The sequence below is a fragment of the Aquila chrysaetos genome, chromosome 16 (assembly GCF_900496995.4).
Source record: "Aquila chrysaetos chrysaetos chromosome 16, bAquChr1.4, whole genome shotgun sequence".
NCBI lineage: Eukaryota > Metazoa > Chordata > Aves > Accipitriformes > Accipitridae > Aquila > Aquila chrysaetos.
Genome location: NC_044019.1, coordinates 18,717,110 through 18,736,214, shown reverse-complemented (window position 1 = coordinate 18,736,214; position 19,105 = coordinate 18,717,110). Strand labels below are relative to the sequence as shown.

The window sequence follows — 19,105 nt, the reverse complement described above, 5'->3', positions numbered from 1 at the left end:
GAGAAGAGAAGGCTCCAGGGAGACCTTATAGCAGCCTTCCAGTACCTAAAGGGGCCTACAGGAAAGATGGGGAGGGACTCTTTAACTGGGACTGTAGTGATAGGACGAGGGGTAACAGTTTTAAACTGAAAGAGGGTAGATTTAGATTAGATATTAGGAAGAAATTCTTTACGGTGAGGGTGGTGAGGCACTGGAACAGGTTGCCCAGAGAAGTTGTGGATGCCCCATCCCTGGCAGTGTTCAAGGCCAGGTTGGATGGGGCTTTGAGCAAGCTGGTCTAGTGGAAGGTGTCCCTGCCCATGGCAGGGGGGGTTGGAACTAGATGATCTTTAAGGTCCCTTCCAACCCAAACCATTCTATGATTCTGTGATTCTAAATTTCACTCTTTCACCTTATTTAAGGTGAAATTAAGATTTTGGGAACCATTTTATAAGTTTTATTAATGTGATACCAATCTCGGTTTGCTTGTCTTATATTATGTCTTAATGTGAATAATCAGATTATTAGGTGGAGCAAACAAGAAATGAAGCAATGGCCTTAAATAGGACACTTCTAGGAAAATAAATTAAAGAAAGCTACAGAATTATTGGTCCTTTAGTTGGAAGATACAATTTTACAGGCACAAGGATATTTGCAGGCCAAGTTTCTCAGCAGATATAAAAAAAAACCTAACCTTTTACAGTCCAGAGGAGGATTAGTTATGAAGGTGATTAGTTATGAGGCTGTTCTCCAAGAACACAAGGGAGACTGAAACAGAAGCCTTGTGGCAGAGACCTATGTCAAACTTTGCAGGTAACTGATATGCTTTTTTTTTTCAGACCCAGGTATGAAGCTTTTGTTACTTTAATCATTTGCCTGCTGTAAACCTTCAGATTAATAACACCACGTTTTGTTTTGAACAACTTCTTCTGCATCACTTTAATCTGCTGCAAGCCCCAGGCTTCCAGAGGAAGTTTCTTGAGGACACCGAATTCAGCTGGACCTGTAGCGAGGGCAGGGAAAGCAGGCAGCAAGGGGCAGCCTCCAGGGCCAGCCTGTCAGTGTGTGAACGGCACTCATCCACCCTTGAAAAGCACCTGCTGGGAGTGTGGTTGAAGGAGATGTGGAAGTGCCTAAGGCTCAGGCCCCATGTTGACTCTGACACTTTGCAGATCACAAATCCTGCCTACATTTTTACAGAGTTTCTAACTGACAGTAATGCTGAATCCTTGTAATTTCGCTTCTTGAGAAGATAAGTGCCTTTTGTAGAACCTAACTGATTTCCTGAACAAAGGTGCTCCCTTCCAGTTGCCCAGGAGACACAGTTGTACATCAATACTGTTACAGTGAAAGAAATAGATGGTAAAGTGCTGTGGGCTACAGCAGACTCGTGAAATGTAGGGAGGCTTATTTTGTTACAGAATAAGGGAGTGTTGGTTTGGGGTTTTTTTAATCATGTGCTTTGGTACCAACATCCAAGCAAGATTTTTTCTGTGGGAGTTCAGGAGCTCCTCAGGGAGTATGTATGTGATGGTGATGTGAAAATGTGTGGCTGTGTTTTGCTGAGGTTGCGTCTTCAGTGAAAGTGCAAAGGAACTTTGAATGAATCTGTATATCGGCATACAGCAAGTGTTTTGACTTCAGTGGAACTAAGCAAATGTTTGGTTATTGAGTCTCCAGTCCCTTGAACAAGGACTGCTGTGACATTTGCTGTTGTAGCAGAAATGAAAGGTCCAAGTTCTTGGTAAAATTTTCAAAGTTACCATAATGACTTAATAGTCCGTACTCAATATTTAGTTGTTTGGACTTCCAAGAAAGTACTGGAGTGATTGTTCAAAAGTTACTTTCCTAAATTACTGTAAAATTTCTATTTTGTTCTGTTAGTTGATGGTGGTGTTGCAATATTGTAGGAACAGATGTGCTGGTAAAATGTGTTTTGCCTGTATCTTCTGAAGTGTTTCAAACAAAAGTGCCTCAGTTGTCCATTTTGTGCTGAAGTGGACTGCAAAACAGCTAGCGTACTTGTTGATGCTTGTTAAAAGCATCCTCTTGAAGAAGTAATGCTGTGGGCATTTATCTATTTAACAACTGATTTAAATCACAAGTACAAACTTTTTTATAGGGCTACACATAAGATGATGAAACGTAAGCATGGTTTTAATCTGTAAGATTGTATTTTACCTGCAAGTCAATTTAAAATATGATTAATAAAAAGGCATATGTGTGCATACCTAATAAGTACATTATGAGGTGGTAACTCAGTTCAAGTAACTCAGATGGTTAATCTCCTACTGCCCACTCCAGAAAGGTAATTTGTGTACCATCTTAAAAAAACAACCAAACAAACAAAAACAAAACACACACAAAAAAAAAGAAACAAAAAAGGAAACCCCCAAAGTACTCTGGAAAATGAAAATAATCAAATAGAAACAGGGAGATACAGTGTGAAAGCAATTAAAATACTTTTCTTAATATATGAAATTATTTAAAGGGAGGCTTTACCATGGTTTCAAGTTTAATAGCTTTAGGTTTCAGCCTAGAAGAGCATTCGAGTTTGATCAGTAGTCTCAACAGTTAATTCTGTTTTACCAAATGGATGTCCTCCCTTCATTCTGACATAGTTATTATTATGCTGTCTCAGTGCAGGGACTGTTTTATACTTGGGTTGGGGGAAAGGAGCCAGTTCTAAGAAAACTTTTCTGGCCAAGTGCAACACAAACCGATACCTCACTGTTTGCTAGCGTGCTGCTCAAGTAGAATGTGTAGAGGGTATGTGCTTTTCATGTGATTCCTCCGTTAAGGAAAACATAGTAGTTAAATTACTAGGTTGTGCAATGTTTTCAATTCTGAAAAAATATATGGTATTATTGGGTAAGATATTAAAATATTTATAATAATGAATATATAGAATAATTAAATAATATCCATATTACTGGATAAGCAAAGCAACATCCTGAAAGAGCCTAATTAGAAGGACTGACTGCCACCGTACCACAGTCTGTTTCAGTTTGAGCTTATTTTTACATGCCACTTAAGAGGTGAAAGGTGCTTTTCCCAGTACTAGGTGAGAATACAAGATTTCACACCTCTTTTTCTAAACTGGCCCATAATAAAAAATGAAGTGAGATTAGTAGGTAGGGTGAGCTCTCTAAAGATAAGGATCAACCTGCTAATTACCCTATTAAGCATAAGTGCATTTGATTGTTCTATTTCTGTACAGTTTTGCCAACAAACAGAATTGGGTAATTCCCCCAGCCAGAGTCATCGTTCTGCTTCTGCCCAGAAGGCTGCCTAGACTGAACCATTGCTGATTTGACACTAAAAAAAAACCTGGTGAAGCTGCACTATGAATTGGGCTTGCTTTATCCAGGAAGATGAAATTATTACCTTCAGGTCACTCTGTGAAAGGCTGAGGAGACTGAGCTAATAAAAACAGCTCAGCCCTGAGGGTTTGCAGGTACACCACTTTTTTTGCACAAGCAACCCTGAGCTATAGTGTGGACTTCTCAGAGTTACAGCCAAGCCTGCTCATTTGTTTTCAGTGACTGATGTGTATCTTTAAGAAAAGAAAAGAAAAAAATGCAAACCCCCTTGATTTTCTTCTACCATGTCATCTCTGGTGACAATGTGCTGAGAAAATTGAATTAAATAACTTTCTATTAGTAAAAAAAATGCAAATAACTGACAATTTCCCTCTCATTTTTCTAGTAGTAATTTTAGGTAAGAGGCAAATGAGCTGCAACAAAATGTTTGTCTGTAGAGTCAGTGTATTAACAATCCCCCTTAAAAGATCATCTTGATCTTACTGCCTTGCTATATCACTACCTCAATCTCTCTCCAAAAAAAGCATCTGGATAGATCTTAAACATATCTAAAATAGTTGCTGTTGGTCTGTCTAGAAAGTGCATTCTCAATGTTTATTGCTCTTCTAAAGCACCAGTTTTGTTTGCAGGAATGTTAATTATCTAACTTATGGATGGAGTCTGTTGGGGCATGGTCTTGTTAGCCCTTCTGCAGTTCTTACTGTTTACTTCAATCAGTAACAACCAACCATTTCGGAAATGTGCTCTGCCAGGTCCTTTTATTTACCCTTCTCTTCTCCTGTAAGGCATCACTGAACTATTCAACTTTTCTCTATTCAGACTCTTAAAACCTAGGCTCACCTCGGTTCAGCCAGCTCAGATTTCTGTTATCGTTTCTGTGGGGTGAAAAGAATGAAACTGGATGAAGGGGGTCAAAACTTTGATTAGTGTAAACCATTAATGGTAACTTCATTAACTTTTATGCAACTATGTCAGTTTACATTTGCTGCACATCTGCCCCAGAAGTGTTCCAGGAGGGTAAACAGAGGACATAGTCTTGCACAGAAACACCACCATTTGTTTTGATCTGTATTTAATCCCTGCATTGACTGACTTCAGCATTCAAAGTTGTTTTTTTACATTAAGGTCCCAAATCTCTCCTCATTCCTGGTTTGTTCTGTTTCTCTGCTTTCCCTCCTATTTGCAATTAATATTTTATCAGAGTTTTCACAAATAAGAATAGGCACATATAAAACAAGTTACAACATCAACAATGAACAGATACCAGGAGATAGTGCCATCAGCTTCCAGGAACAGAAAAGATTCCCAAATACACACAGTATAATTTCCAGCTCTCCTTTTGTTACAGACACATAGAATGGATACAGTAAGATGACGGGGCCATTAATTTGGTGCATCTGTCCAGCTCTTGTCTGTTGTGACTCTGATACCACTAGAGTTGTCAAAGCCTTAGACCTACCCTTACCGGATAAGGTTCCTAAAGCATGATGTTGCCATTTCATCTTTCTCATGCTCCTTTCAGGAAAAAGGTCCCGTTTTAGCAAAATAAATTCTGTTTGTGATTAGCAAACAGAGAATCCCAGCATAGTCCTGTGTTAACCTTTCTGGGCTTATATGTAACCTGTTATCTTCCAGAGGACACGTTATTGACTCTGTCTGGCAAGCTCACCTTCCTTCTTTTTCTTCCTTCTAGAGAAACCATCCACATATCTGTCTGTAGTCAGAGTGGAAAGAATTTGTGTACTATAATAGTGTCATGCCTTCAGTCATAAGTATAATCACTGAGGCCAATGAGAGCACTCCTTTGCTACAAATCCAGAGCAGTCAGCATCTGGTCCCTTTTTCCAGTCTCTTGTGTCTGTGTGTATTGACATATACAAAATAAAATGAGAACAAATAGCCTGAAACACGGCCATTCTGGTCTCTTTCCTGCCATGTATCTGTCTGTCACCAACTGCTAATAACTTTTTATTGTATATACTGGATTCTGGTTAGCTGCCTTAAATTTGTTTTTTAGCATTTGTAGAAAACCTTCCGTTTATCTTCCTATGTGTCGTATAAAAGATTGAGATCCTTCCTGCCGAACTGTTGTGCTGCCGTTCTCTTTTCTTGCCTCTCCAGTTAGGTATTATCCTCAGATGAAATAGTCTAATCAGAGTTGATGGCAATACTCAAACTAACCCCACTTCCTGCTAGAGGGTGTACATCTTGCTCTTTGAAGACCCATGGTGCATGACCATAGGAAACAGAAGTAAAAAGGCACACAATAAGAGAACAATCAGTTTTGTTTGCATATTTCTTATTAAATAGTTAACCAGCATTTACTTGTTGGTAACAATTAATTGTTAATTCAGAACAACTTTTAAATGTTTTGTTGCTTCCTGCATGAAAGGAAATAATTTAAAAGCCACTATGGGGTCAGCCTACTGCTATTCAGCATATTTATCTTTGCCATTAGCTTTTTGGTAAAAGTGCTGCTTCTGTCTAGAGGCCACAAATCTTGTTTGTGCTTCCTGTTGCAGAATGTTTATTACACAAGCAATCAGCAGCTCCATGTGGGTGTTCTGAGTCCCACTATCGACGATGATGACAACAGATGCCTGGTGGACGTGAACAGCAGGCCCAGGCTCATTGAATGCAATTATGCCAAAGCCAAGAGAATGAAGCTTTACTGGCAGTTTACTCAGGTAATTCTTACTCAGCAGACATTTCAGAAAGTTCAAAAGCTCTGTTTCTGCATCCGAAGTGTGAGTAATCTCTTTACTAACAGAACTGAACCAGATTTATCCTTGCTTTCTTTGCACGGAGCCAGGAAGCTATGTTTACATTTGATCCCAATGTCAGCTACCTCAGGAGGTTATAAAACTTGTGTTCTGCTTTCTGAGTTCACAAGAAATTATTTGTTTCTAAGGCAGAGTGACTGCTACAGAATTATCTCAATTAAAAAAAAAAAGTTATTTTGGTAGAGTCAAATGCGAAGTAACCTATTTAGGAGCAAGAAACAGAAAGCGTTTTTGTTGTTTGTTTTTTTGGAAGTGGCAACTCAGAAAAGGGGATAGCGGGTCATTGATGATAACAGCCTCATCATGAGCTACTTGTGCAGTTTCTTACTTAAAAAGGCTAATGCTTTTATGTGTGAGAGAGAGATAAAAAGAAGTGCAAGTGAAGGCTGAGAAATGATTTCACAGTGATGACAATGCTAATAGGACACTGAGTCCAGGCCTGGTGTCCGCACTTCATAACTGATTTAGAAATACAAGGGAGAACTATAAAGAAGCCACAAAAGTTATGAGGCTAGGAAACACACTTTGTGATATAATGCTTACGGAGATCACTCTGTTCAGTTTAGCTAAGAGGAAGTGGCAAGGTGACTCAAAGCATACCAGTGTTTCCACAGAGGGACATAGGTTATCCTGAAGACAAAACAGGTTCCAATGGTTGGAAGCTAAAGATAGTCAAATTTGTCTTTCAAAGGAAGGCAAGATTTTCCTAAGGTAAGAATTAAGACATCGGAAGTTTACCATGTCAGGTACTGACATGTCGGTTGCTTAGGATAAATAAAATTTAGATTACAATGCTTTCTAAACCAAGTACCTGACTTAGCTTCTGTGAAAAATTTAACAGCTAGTGCGAGTTTGGTCACAGTTGCTCCTCTGCAGTTTTGAAGCTACAAATCTAGTTGTGTACTCCAGCCCATGGGCTGAGGCTCACCATTAAGGTAATTCTATCCCTACATTTAATTTTTCTGTATCATCCATGTGGGTTTGCAAATATCTTTTCTGCCAGCTCATTAGTTTGTTGTTTTTTTTTTTTCTTTGACTTCAACAGCCATGTTCAGTCTATTTTAGGACATTGGTAATACAGTTCCGCATCCACCTTAGTGCAGAGAGCATTTGGACAGTAATCAATAAAGCATACTATTAACATAATCTGTATTTATACTTTGGAGTAATCCAGATCTTTGTCTTTAAGGGGTAGCTCTCAGGCAGCAGACCTTAAATCCCTAACCTGGAAAGACATCCCAGCTTTCACCTTCAGTCTCCTCAAGGGCAGAGTTTTAATTATGTCTTCTCTGAAGTTGTAAAAATAGTCTCATCATGAGCACGAGGGCTCACTGTGGCCATCTCTGCACTTGATTTTTGGTACCATTTAAAAAATGTATAATTAACATTTATTTAAATAGTATTTCAGTGACATGTTAGTACTGTCCACCTATTCAGTGATTGCTCTGTATAACCCAACCCTTTGGTGACAATTAATGATTTCTACTCCAGAATATTGCTGCTGTTTTGTAATACTAATTATGTTAGATCTGATTTGGGGGGCAGCAGTAGAATGCATTGATAATTTAGCTATTAAAAGCTTCAGAAATGGTATTTAACTACTTTAGGTTTGTTTTCTGTCTGTATTTCCATTCCACGTTCCAAATACAATTTCCCAGTGAAGGTGCAGTGCTGTTAAACTAGGCTCTATGGACTGTACTTAAGTCTTCTACAAAGAAACTTCTGCCCAGGAGAAGTGAAAGCTAATTAGTTGTTTCCTTATGATAAATTAAGAGACAAATGAAATAATTAAAAGCTTGCTGTTCAAAAAGGATTTTGTTAATACCCAATGCAATTAAAATGCCATTATTTCTCAACATACAGCATGGTACACAGCCCCTCTGTAAGCTAGAAGAAAGTTAATGAGAGTAATCAAGGATTGCCAAGATCAGCTGATGAACTCCATTTGAAATGTTCCCATTTAGTCTGGTGAAAGGATGTGTTTCTGTGAATACACTGGAAGCTGTTTATCTGAAAAGAGTCTCTTTTATTATGTTTTTAAAGCTCTGGTATTTATTTTCCATATTATGCAGTGAGCAGAACTACTGAAAATAAGCAGGATTGTAAGTATTGATGCTTATGTAGTCTTGAAGTTTGTGAAATATTAATTAAAATGTAGATGCTGGCCATAGCTTTTTATAGCACCTTCCTTTGGCTGCAAGTATGCTTTCACTTCTCTGGATTCTCTAGCCATTCAACAAGAATGTCTGATGATATAGATAAATAAAAATATAGCAGTGCAAGTAGAGAAATTGCCTCGGAAAGGAAATGGGAACAAGACTTACCAACCAAAGCAGGGTAAACCAATTGAACTAGATTTCCCTGACCAGCACAAAAATCAGTATTTGCCCTGCATTCCAGACATGTATCTTAAAATTTGAATGAGGAAGCTTTCTCATTTTTCTGCAAAACACACTATATATTCTGAGAGGCACCATGATAGTGTGTGGTGGGACATGGACTTCAGACTGGTTGATAGAAGACTGTACAGCTTTTTGGAAAAAGGATTCTTCAGTTAACATTTTCCTCTTCCCTTGCATTGTTGAAATCTAATGATGAGAGAAATCTTTATGACAGAAGTAGAAAATAGGGGTCATCCTCAGCTAGTGGTCTTGCTTCTGTAGTTCTATTACAGAATTATTTAATTCTTAATTTGCATCTTTGACTAGAAGTGTGTGTGTGTATACACATATATACACTTGTGTGTGTGTGTGTGTGTATTTAAATTTAAAAAAAAGAAATCAAGTTATCTTTTACTTTGGTTTTAAAATTTTAAGTTATGTTGCTACCTTCAGTTGTAGGCAGCTGGAGTCAGACACTCAGATGTTCACTGCTTTGTTGTGGACAAAATAGTCATTTAATGGGCATTCATATGGAGGGAACTGCCACCAGTACCTCAAACTGTTTTCATTATACGTCATACTGGCTGACTGGACAGAGGCCTTGGGAGACTGTGGTATCCTTCTGTACTGGACAAACTTGCATTGAGCATTCAAAGCTAGTATTATGTGTTTGTATAATCAGGATCCATCTGAGCAAATTTCCATGCTCCACAGTTTTGTACAGCTGCCAAATGCAACAAGACCCAGTAAAATGTAGGCTTCAATGACATTCTTCCTTCCAAGGCTTCTTCAAGTGTTTATAACTGTAATTATGTCAAATTATGTAAATTAGCCCTGAAAAGACTCCAGTCAACTGGGTAGCGTTCAAGAATTTTATTGTTCAGGTTGTTTGTCAAGTCTTCTCTTAAGGGAAATGCTTATTTTTTGAATATGTTTATGCTGAAAAGTCTTTTAGGTGTTTGCCAGTTCACCTAGTTCAGTCTGTCTCGCCACTTTTTCATTTAATTGAGCAAAACCAGACCTTATAGCAAAATAGTAAGTAATCCCCAGAAATTACACAAGGCAGAGAGGACGGAATTACATGGTAGTAAAATGATCAGAATTTTACTAAAATATTAATTTAAACATGGTATCAAGGAAGCTGCTCTGGCATCATGAATCATCAGGAAAGCAAAAACTAATCTCAGTTGCCACTGAGCCCCCCTTATTTAGTACTAAACAATTAGTCCTGCTCACACCCTGCGAGCTCTTTATGGCAAGGAGCAGGTGCACATGCAGTGTGCTGGCGGCAGCAGCCTGTCCCCCCCCGTAACCAAATGCTTGCAGGAAGCATCAGGTCAGCAGCACATCTGCATGACAGTCACTGTCCACACGTCCAGTCAAGCTGCTGTCCTTGGGACTGCTGGAGTGGCTGCATTACATGGTCTGTTGTGTGACAGAGAAGGGGCACTGACGTGTAGGAGAGTGAGGCCAGCGCACCTGGTCAGGTATATCCTTGGGACATCTTTCAGTAGAAACTGCTTATGGCCAAAACCATGCTCTTTTGAACTGACTATCTTACATTATTAAGGTTTTTCTGTGTGCTAAGAAATAGTGCATTCTAAATGCTGCAGTCAGGTTTTTTTGGAGGGGGTGTATGGGTTTGTTTTTTTAAGAAGTTTCTCAGTCTCCAGTCTGATTTCTCAGGTTTATTGCTGATAGAAAGGCAGTTGTGACGTAACACCTGCCCTGTGAGTAAAATTCATCTCTACGGACATCACCTGGGTGACCAGCAGGTCAACTAGAAAGTACACTTACGGCATCTTAAGACTCCTCCAGCAGCAAAACAAGGGCAAAAGGAGGAAGTTTTTCCATAATTACTCTTTGTCTTGAAGTGTCTTCATGTTTATATTTAGTTGGATAAGGGATGCGACTGTTTCTTATGCTTTTTACCAGACTAGCTATGCTGTCACTATTTGCTGTTGTGAGAAATGTGACAGGTGAGGGCTCTGTGTAAGAAGAGGTATAAGGATGGACACGAGGCAGACCTAAAAATGAAGAGATGAATGCTTTTAAGGCTGTTCCATGTCGAATCCTTTTCAGTACAGCAAGCTCTGTTAATTTAAGTAGTTCAACCAACAGTGTGGTTGCCATAGAAAGGTAAGAAGAGTGGACACTCATCGCAGACCTCATGGGAGGGAGAGGCTGTGCAAAGCCTATGCTCAGCACTGTCGGGTACCCATATCCAGTAGCAGTTGCACCTGCCTGCGATGCTAACGTTGCTTTTACATGTTATGGAGGATTGTGATTCTAGTCAGTGCTGGAGGTTTCCACAGGAAATCTTCCAGTTCAGAAGTGTTCAGAGGGGGTGGTTTATGCTATCCTGAGAAGCTGTAAATAAAATTTGTTGCCGACAACTGTAGTTACCATATGTATAATTTCCGAAATATCACAGTAGGAATTGCTTTGGAAGGAAAAGGGAAGACAGACGAGAGCAAATGAATTACTCGGTTGGTACAGTATTCCACAGATAAACGTGATGATTCAGATCGCGTTTAAAAACGTATTAGATAATAGATAAATAGATATTCTGTGTGGCTATATAAAGAAAGAATAGACCTTAAAATTACTGAAAGCATTTACATCTTGCTCCTCCTACAGATTTTGGCCTTTGCCAGACAGTCATTCTGAATTATTCTTACCTGCCTTTATCTTACAAAATTAAAGGATGTGCAATACTACCACTAGCTGGAACCATTACCCAAACCACATGCCAAACAAATAAGGGAATACAGGGTGCAGATTGTGTGGTAGGATTAAACTGGAGGCCTGTGAAGCAAGCAGAGAATCTCTGTACCTATATCATATGCCCCCTTGCTGAGTGTACACAGTGCAGAAGTGGAGGCTAACGCCATTAAACAGTAGACACTTTCCTTCTAATGTCCACTCCCAGTTTTCAACCCATATATTAGCCAAGGACATCGGTGTACAAGAGGCATTAATTTCAGTAGAGCGCTGTGTCTAAGGGAACAATGGTCCCCCCATTAACTTCTTCAGATTCTTCCATTATGAGAGCCACAGGGTAGAAAACCGGCATCATTAATTTATCAAGAATTTGAATTTATGCTGTACTTCTAACCCCAAAGGATGCAAATACACTCAATATGTATTTGCAGTATAGGACATGCTATACTGCAATACAGCTATATAATAATGCAGTGCTATCTGCGTAAGAACTCAGAACAGAAAGTGATTGTGATCCTGCAGGAGAAATATAAAGAAAAACAGAACCTAATTATTCAACTAATTGAGCCAACAGACTAGGTTAAGCCCCGTATTTTTACTGAGGCTATCTGAATTTTAAATGACCAGTGTCACAGAGTTTTCAGTTTTAAACCTCAACCACAAAAGAGCACTTCCACAAGCCCCAGGGGCCTCAGTGCAGTGTTAGCATATGGGTCCAGTACACTAGCAGCACTTTTTTCTATACTTAGCTACATTTTGCCCATCTTTGATCAAATATTACCTTAGCTTGCCTGTACTTAATATTTGAACTAACTGGATAACTGCACAAGGTGTTACAGCTGGAAGACAAGGAACCTGAACCATTGTTCTGCTTAGACATGAAAGTAATAGTTAATGTTTTAATTTTCTTTTTGCTGTAGTAAATTTGTCCCTAATTCATGTGCAACTTAACCAATATTCTTGTTATATTAAACACTTTTTAAAAACAGGTGTATTAGAGTATTTGTTTTTCAGACTCCTTGAACTATGTCTTACTATAAGCCTACAAACTCTAGTCCCATTCATGCAAATGGAATTGTTTAAAAGTACAAAAATCTGAAAGCATTCAGTCTTTCTCCATATTGAATGAATACCTGACTTCAACTTAAATATGAAAATGTATATGCAAAACACATGCAGAAAAAATATTAAATACAAATATTACGATATAATACTGTGTTTTAGCAATTGGTATTAAATTTGCTTGCAGTTGCTGTTGTAGTTAGCGGTAACCAAAATTTCCTTGTATAAGTTTAGTCTTCTATTTGGAGTACTACTTTAGTAGCAAGTTTTAATTTTTGCAAATTAGGTGTAGAACTTGCCAGCTAGAAAGTTTGTGTGTGAATAGAGCAGTAAAATGAGCTTTTAGCGGGTGCATTTCAAGTCTTTTCCAGCATATCACATTATGCAGTATTTACTCTCTCGAGGACTACATTTAAGCTCCAAGGACACTTGTGCTGAATTAATTTAGAAGGAAGTTAACACATAGCCATGTTTTTCCTTCAAAACAGATACCCTATTTGCATATTTTAGCATATAATTTTAAACACCACATTTATTTACAAGGAAATTATTTGTCCTAGTTCCACCTGATTTTCCCTAATTTCTGATGTCCAGATAAGCTCCATCCAAAAATCGCAGATGACAGCTGCTGCTGACAAGGTATTGCATGGCATTATAATGAGAGACATGCAAAACAATGGCTAAATCCAGAATGTTTTCTACAACTTGACTGATAACCAACACTTACCAAATGAAGTGGCTGGGTTTCAGGAGATCTGAGCTCTGTTCTCAGTCCCTCTTTGGCATTACTGGACCAATCACTTCTTGGGTTCTGCACTCCTCAGCTGCAACATGGATGGAAGTATGTTTACCTTTAGCATACATCTTTTCTTATTTCTAAGTTCCCAGACGAAAACAAAACTCTGTCCTGATCAAGTCAGTAAAAGTTGCATCTTTAATTTCAATGCAGACAAGAACAATACCTATGTAAGTAAGGTTTGGCTACCAAGTAACACCCTACAATCCCAGATGCAAAAATTGAGAAAAATGTTCACTTGGAAGGCAATTAAATCAGGATACAATAATGATATACATGACAAGAAAAGAGTGTTTGTTATTTAGTGAGATGATCAGGGCATCAAGTCTGGTATCCTGAACCTGACAGTGACAACACCCAGTATAACAGACAAAAAAATAGATTATTTCCATTATTGTCTGAGTAAACTGTGCAAGGTTTGTGCTGCAGCTGCAAGGACATTCCTTTCCCAATATCAATTATAATCAGCAACAGATTTGTGTGGTTACTAGGGAAAAAGCCATTTTCAATAACTAGATAGTGTGACCAAAATCCCAAAGAGCTCAACCTAAATTCCCACATAAGAATATGCAGATCAATTGAAATACTAGTGCAAATCATTCCTTAATTTTCTTCAGTTGGCACTCAATTTATTTCTTGGTCTCTAGGGATTGGTTTAATCCTAAGTATATAATGACAATGCAAACAGTTCAGTTTCTGGGTTAAAATGAGTTAGGAAGCCTTCATATTGAGCACTCAGATTAGAAAACCTAGGCTAATTGAATACACCACACACACACAAGAAATAAAATTGTCATTCACTATTTTTATTTTCCAAAGGAGTTACATTTTAGTAAGAGTTACATCTCACAAAGAAATAGGAATGCGTATTTTCTCTCATCTAAAACCCATAAATCTTTGGAAATCTGTTCAGGTGTCTAGGGAAAACATCTCATCTTTCCTAGGGAAAATATAAAAATCTTGAGTTTTCTAGTTGTGCTGAAAGGAGTTTCTTTTTTGTCTGGCTGAAGATGAATAACTAGGTATCCCCTGTGCTAAGGTTGGGAAATAACAATGTGAACTTTTCTTCTTTACGTTAGTTTTCTAGGTATGCTATGTTAGAACAATATTTTTAACCATGAGAAGAAAAAGAGAAAGAATAAGACAGTAAGGTGCTCTTAGGCATGATCTTCAGGTGCATGCGGTGAACGGATTTTCATTAGCGAACTAATCTTGCATCTTGTGCACACTCAAAAGTAGGGAGGGAAGACATGTTAACAAGAGTTTGCACAGACGAGCAATGCAGAATGAGCCTTAGAAAGCAACATATACAGAAGTGATGATTGCTTCAAAACCAAACAAAAAGGCAAAACGTAGGAATACACAATTTGCCACGTCACAGATCAGAAAATTAACTAGATTAATTACGTCATCTAGAAGACTCCCTCAGGCAATGGTCAATGCTTGCTGTTTCAGAGAAATCAGCTCTATTCTGAGCCAGCAGTTCACTGTAACATCAGGAGGAGGATTCCCTTCTTGACCCCTAATGTGCTCTCTTCATGAAGACCGAGATTTGATTTGTCTGAATGATCTCAGCATGCCTATAAAAACTTGTTTTATCAGCACTCTTCAAATTAACCTAGCCCCCTAAAACCATCTAGTCAGTCACTGAACATTGATGCCTGCGACAATGAATTCAACAGGTTTCCTTACCCACATAAATCACAGTAGTTGTTGCAAATTGCTAACTCTAACAATCCTTTTTTCCTTAGAAAGTTCATTTACCAGTTTCACACTGGTATTCACAGGTATTCATACTTCTGATCACTGAAGTCAGATTCCATTAATTTTCATTTACATCCTAAGCAAAGTCCTATTATTATTTCATTTTAGTGTATTTTGTAATTCCCCACCATCTGAATATTCCATCACACTTTAAAGCATCTTTGTTGCCTTTCTCTATCTTCTACTTTAGACATCTTGAAGCAAGCCTAGATCAAGGCAGATAAATCGAGCCTGACTTGTTTGCAGAAGTCATTTATATGTAATCTCAGAATGAAAGAGAAAAAGGTAATTTTTCTAAGCTTTTCACAAAATGTATTTGTAAAACATGCAAATAAAGCCAATGTATCCAGCACTCCCATCTTTTTCCTAGTTATAATATTGTTTCTTGACACAGGCAGCTACTATATGGCTCAATCCATGAAAAGAAAGATTGTACAAGAAAAAATTTTCTATTTTTTAGTTAGAGTAAAATCACCCCGCAGAAAACATTGGTGCAGAGCATTAACTTTGGATTCTTTTCTATAGGTCAGGTCTCACTCAAGACTCCAGAGATGTTTAGAAACACAGGATTTATCTGTATCTAACACTCCTGCTAGTAGAAGGAGGTATAAAATGTAGCGGTTGTTGTTAACTTACATAATGTGGAAACACATCTTAAATTCTAATTCAGAACATGAGAGTACTGAAGTTAGAGCACTAAGTAGCCAGCGACTACTCAGTATAGTGGGTTCTGCATTTACAGTTTTCTGAATGCTACCAAGTAGGACAGTAGGCAGTATATGGCAAAAGGAGGATGCAGAAGAGACACTTACAAACAGCATCCCCTTTCATAGTAAGAAAAAATTTTCAGAAAATGTCAACCTGTGTATCATCTCTCACCAACATAAATTTCTGGAGCTTACTCTTCTATGACTGTCAGTTCTCAGAAAGGCATTCAATTTATTTCTAAATGAATTGTCCTGTTAACTTGTTACTCAGGACAGCAGCTGTAGTTGGAAAAGCCGTGCACGTCATTATCAACTGCATAGCATAAAGCTAGTTTTTCCTTTTTTACAAAGGACTTAATAGGTAATCCTAGCAATCAGAAGGTCAACATAATACAACATCATCTGGATTTGTTGCCAAAACAAAACCAAACAATATGTTCAGCTGTAAATTCTGCATTTAGCCATAATTATCAGGGCTATGTATGGATAAAAGATTCCCTTTTTAACTACTTCCCACTCACTCCCCCCTGAAGCAGTGTTCAGTAATTAATTTTAAATTTCATATTGTATACCTAGAATATTTGTTTCTGCAGATGTTTTTCTAATAATATGTCAGAAAGATTTCCTGGCCACTGCTGATACAGTAATGATTCGTGTTTACTTTCTGAAAAATCCCTAATGATCTTTATAGTCTGGCTAATGTATTCTACTCCAAAGCCTGCTTCAATTTTCTTAGTTTTATCACTATTTTCTGTAGTAAAATGTGTTTTCAGCTATCATATCCTGAAGAGCTTCTTTGTATTTCAGTGAAGACTTGAATTTATTTCTTTGCGAGGCATTATTTTCTTAATCTTGCTATTAACAATGGGCCTTTGTAATCTGTTACAAATCTATGATGAAATTTTATATATATGTGGAAAATATTACTGATAGGTATAAATCCATACATTCGACTTCTAATTTTTATGCTGTTTCTCTGTAATATATTTTCTATTCCAATTACATTCTCTGTATGAAACTGCATTTCCTTTTGCCAGGTTGAATTGCTTTTATTTAAATACTTAATAATTAACAGTATTGTGTATTTAACTATTACACCTTTAGATGACTGTGCTCGGAACCTAGACTGCTCTACATTCCAATAGCCAATCTAGATTAAACAAAACAGAAAATGATTGTACAGTCCACTAGTTACTAAAACCTAGTTTGCACATACAGATAAGGCTGCATCATTTGATTTGTCACAGCTGCAGTATTAAAAATTTGTTGCAGCAATATAGAAATGTAACATTTATGATTATGTAAAATCTGAACACTCACTCAGATGTCTCGGTAGCGGAATGAGTGGAATGAGACAAAGTGTGATGTAGACATTAAATTGTTGTAACTGTTGTATGATGCATCTAATTCCGTTGTCAGAGGATGTTTCATAGTATTTACTCACTGGGTACCAGCAAGTGGATGAAGACCAGTGCTCAGATGGCTGCCTGACAGCAGAACCTAAGTGCAGGAGAAGTAGTGAGGAGGAAAAAAAAAAAAAAAAAATGTTATTTTTTTTCCTTAAGAAATGTTTTGGCTGATCCCTATTATAACTCCACCTAAGTTTACATTGTACACAGCAATTAGTTTTGGTTAGTATTGGAGAAATAAATTCACATTTTAAAAGTGTCCGGTAAAGATTCTCATTTGCCTATCTAATTGTAAATAGCAATCTAAAGAGCTGACAGACACCTTTTTAATATATAATACTGCTGTGTATAGTATTTCATACACGTAATAGCAGTTAAATGTCCCTTATTTTCACAGTAGTCATATCAAATATATTAGGAACCAAGTGCCTTTGGAGAAGACCAACAGCTAACAATATACTTCACTGAGGAATATTTCAATTTAAATAGTTTAATTTTTAAAAGATTTGAACAACAGAGAGTATGTTATAGAGTCTGCTTTACTTGCAGACCACCTGTTCTCCAAAGAATTAGAAAATTTGTGATACTACTTTAGATTTGAGAAGGAATTAATCAATTGCATATATATACCATTATATATACCTATATCCTATATACAACTATGAAGCAGAAATTCTAAACTCAGTAACATCATCCAATATTTCCAAGCAATGGACAATACTGAAAATACATGAATTACTGTATGGGATAGATTATTCACTTTTTCCTATGAATATTTTCTCACTGCAGCAACATCCATACAGAAGTGACCACATAGAAGACAAAATGACCTGTAAAAATCGAGTAATTTTTTTTTAGGACTAAATTTGGTGTACTAACAGTCACTGAAAATTTACCCCAGTATTCCGGGGAAATGAATGAGAAGACCATGCATTCTGTTTGGAGTGGAGATTATCTGTGTTATATATACCTCAGCATAATTTTTTGATTCAAATGTATCAAAGCAATAGTGAAGATTAGAGTTTCTGCCTCCAAGGCAGAGTGAACATGTAAACATTTGAGGTCACTGATTGAGGTACAAATAGAAAGTTACAGACTAGTGAATGCAACGATCTATATAGCATATGTGATACGAGATTGGATACACTTATTAACCTTTTAAGACCTTTTCTGAAATAGCTATGGTTAGGCAAGCTGGTAAGAGCACTTCTTTTCTTCTCTTTTAGGTAGAGTAACATGAGCTTTAATGTGATGAGCAAAAAGTAGGTTTAAACTCTGTAACAAAAGTGTACGCTTTATAGTAACTTGTTAAGAAGAGCTATCAGTCTGATTTTCAGTAATGCTGACAACCTCCAGTGTTCATTTAATATCCCTCATTTTTACAAGTGATCAAACCCTGTCTTAAGTTTAATGCCCAAGAGCTTTTACTAGCTTATGAAGCCCTGGTTCAGTCTAAAGCAACAACCTCACTTCCCCATTTTCCCTTTCTACATTGCTTTTTCTGGGAAATTTGGAAACCCAGTACAACAACTTGCAGCTCACTGAACCCATCACACCTACCTAAACACCTGAAATGTCATGGATCACATCTAGCAGATGTGCCAAGTACAAACAATGACTAAATCGACCAAGTCAATTAGATGTTGTGCATTATTTATTCAGTTTTAATGATGCCACATATCCACATTTGAATTCTTCCTTTAAAATACCTAAACTATGTGAAGTAGCATCTCTGTTCTTTTCCTGCCGAGTGCCTTTTTGTTCCTATATTGAAACACAACCTTGGCAATCCGCCTTCAGAGTAAAAAAGAACAGAAAATTGGCTCTTGCTGAAGAGAATTCTTATGGAAGAAAATTAGAGAGTAAATATGATGGTAAGTTTCTATTAAATGCAGCCAGAAATAAAAAAGATTTTACACTGCAACCAGTAAAATATCATCCGATTAAAAGGTCTGTCATTCAGTAACCATAAGGTGAGATTTTTCGCAAGAAAACCCATGGGCTGTTCAGAACTTTTTGGCTAGATATATGTTTACAGAAACTTCTTAATGCATCTTTTGTTGTAAAGTCAAAACATGCTTTGTTTTGAAGGCACTTTAGCTGAGGAGCATAACATGGTATATAACCCCAGTACTGCAGTAGCAGTGGTATGGAGGGGCAGGAGTTCCAGGTTACAT

The 19,105-nt window shown here is 37.5% G+C and overlaps 1 protein-coding gene and 1 long non-coding RNA gene across 6 annotated transcripts in view; one reads left to right on the top strand and one right to left on the bottom strand.

The window, feature by feature from the left end:
* Positions 1-17,017, bottom strand: part of LOC115351911 — a 43,408-nt gene extending 26,391 nt beyond the window's left edge. Inside the window, exons 1-2 of the long non-coding RNA XR_003926945.1 lie at positions 16,840-17,017; positions 12,980-13,076 (exon numbers count right to left, since the gene is read on the bottom strand). This is a non-coding gene — a long non-coding RNA (uncharacterized LOC115351911). The remainder of the gene's footprint in view (positions 1-12,979; positions 13,077-16,839) is intronic.
* GALNT18 (polypeptide N-acetylgalactosaminyltransferase 18) overlaps positions 1-19,105 on the top strand; it is a 253,560-nt gene that overhangs the window by 228,840 nt on the left and 5,615 nt on the right. For 3 of the 5 annotated variants that reach the window (XM_030039343.1, XM_030039347.1, XM_030039344.1), the window contains one exon: positions 5,825-5,989. The exons of 1 other annotated variant lie outside the window; for it this stretch is intronic. In XM_030039343.1, coding sequence (XP_029895203.1) covers positions 5,825-5,989 — 165 coding nt within the window. Of the gene's footprint in view, positions 1-5,824; positions 5,990-15,337; positions 15,446-19,105 lie in introns of those variants that run through there. One more of the 5 variants, XM_030039345.1, reaches the window with a different exon arrangement.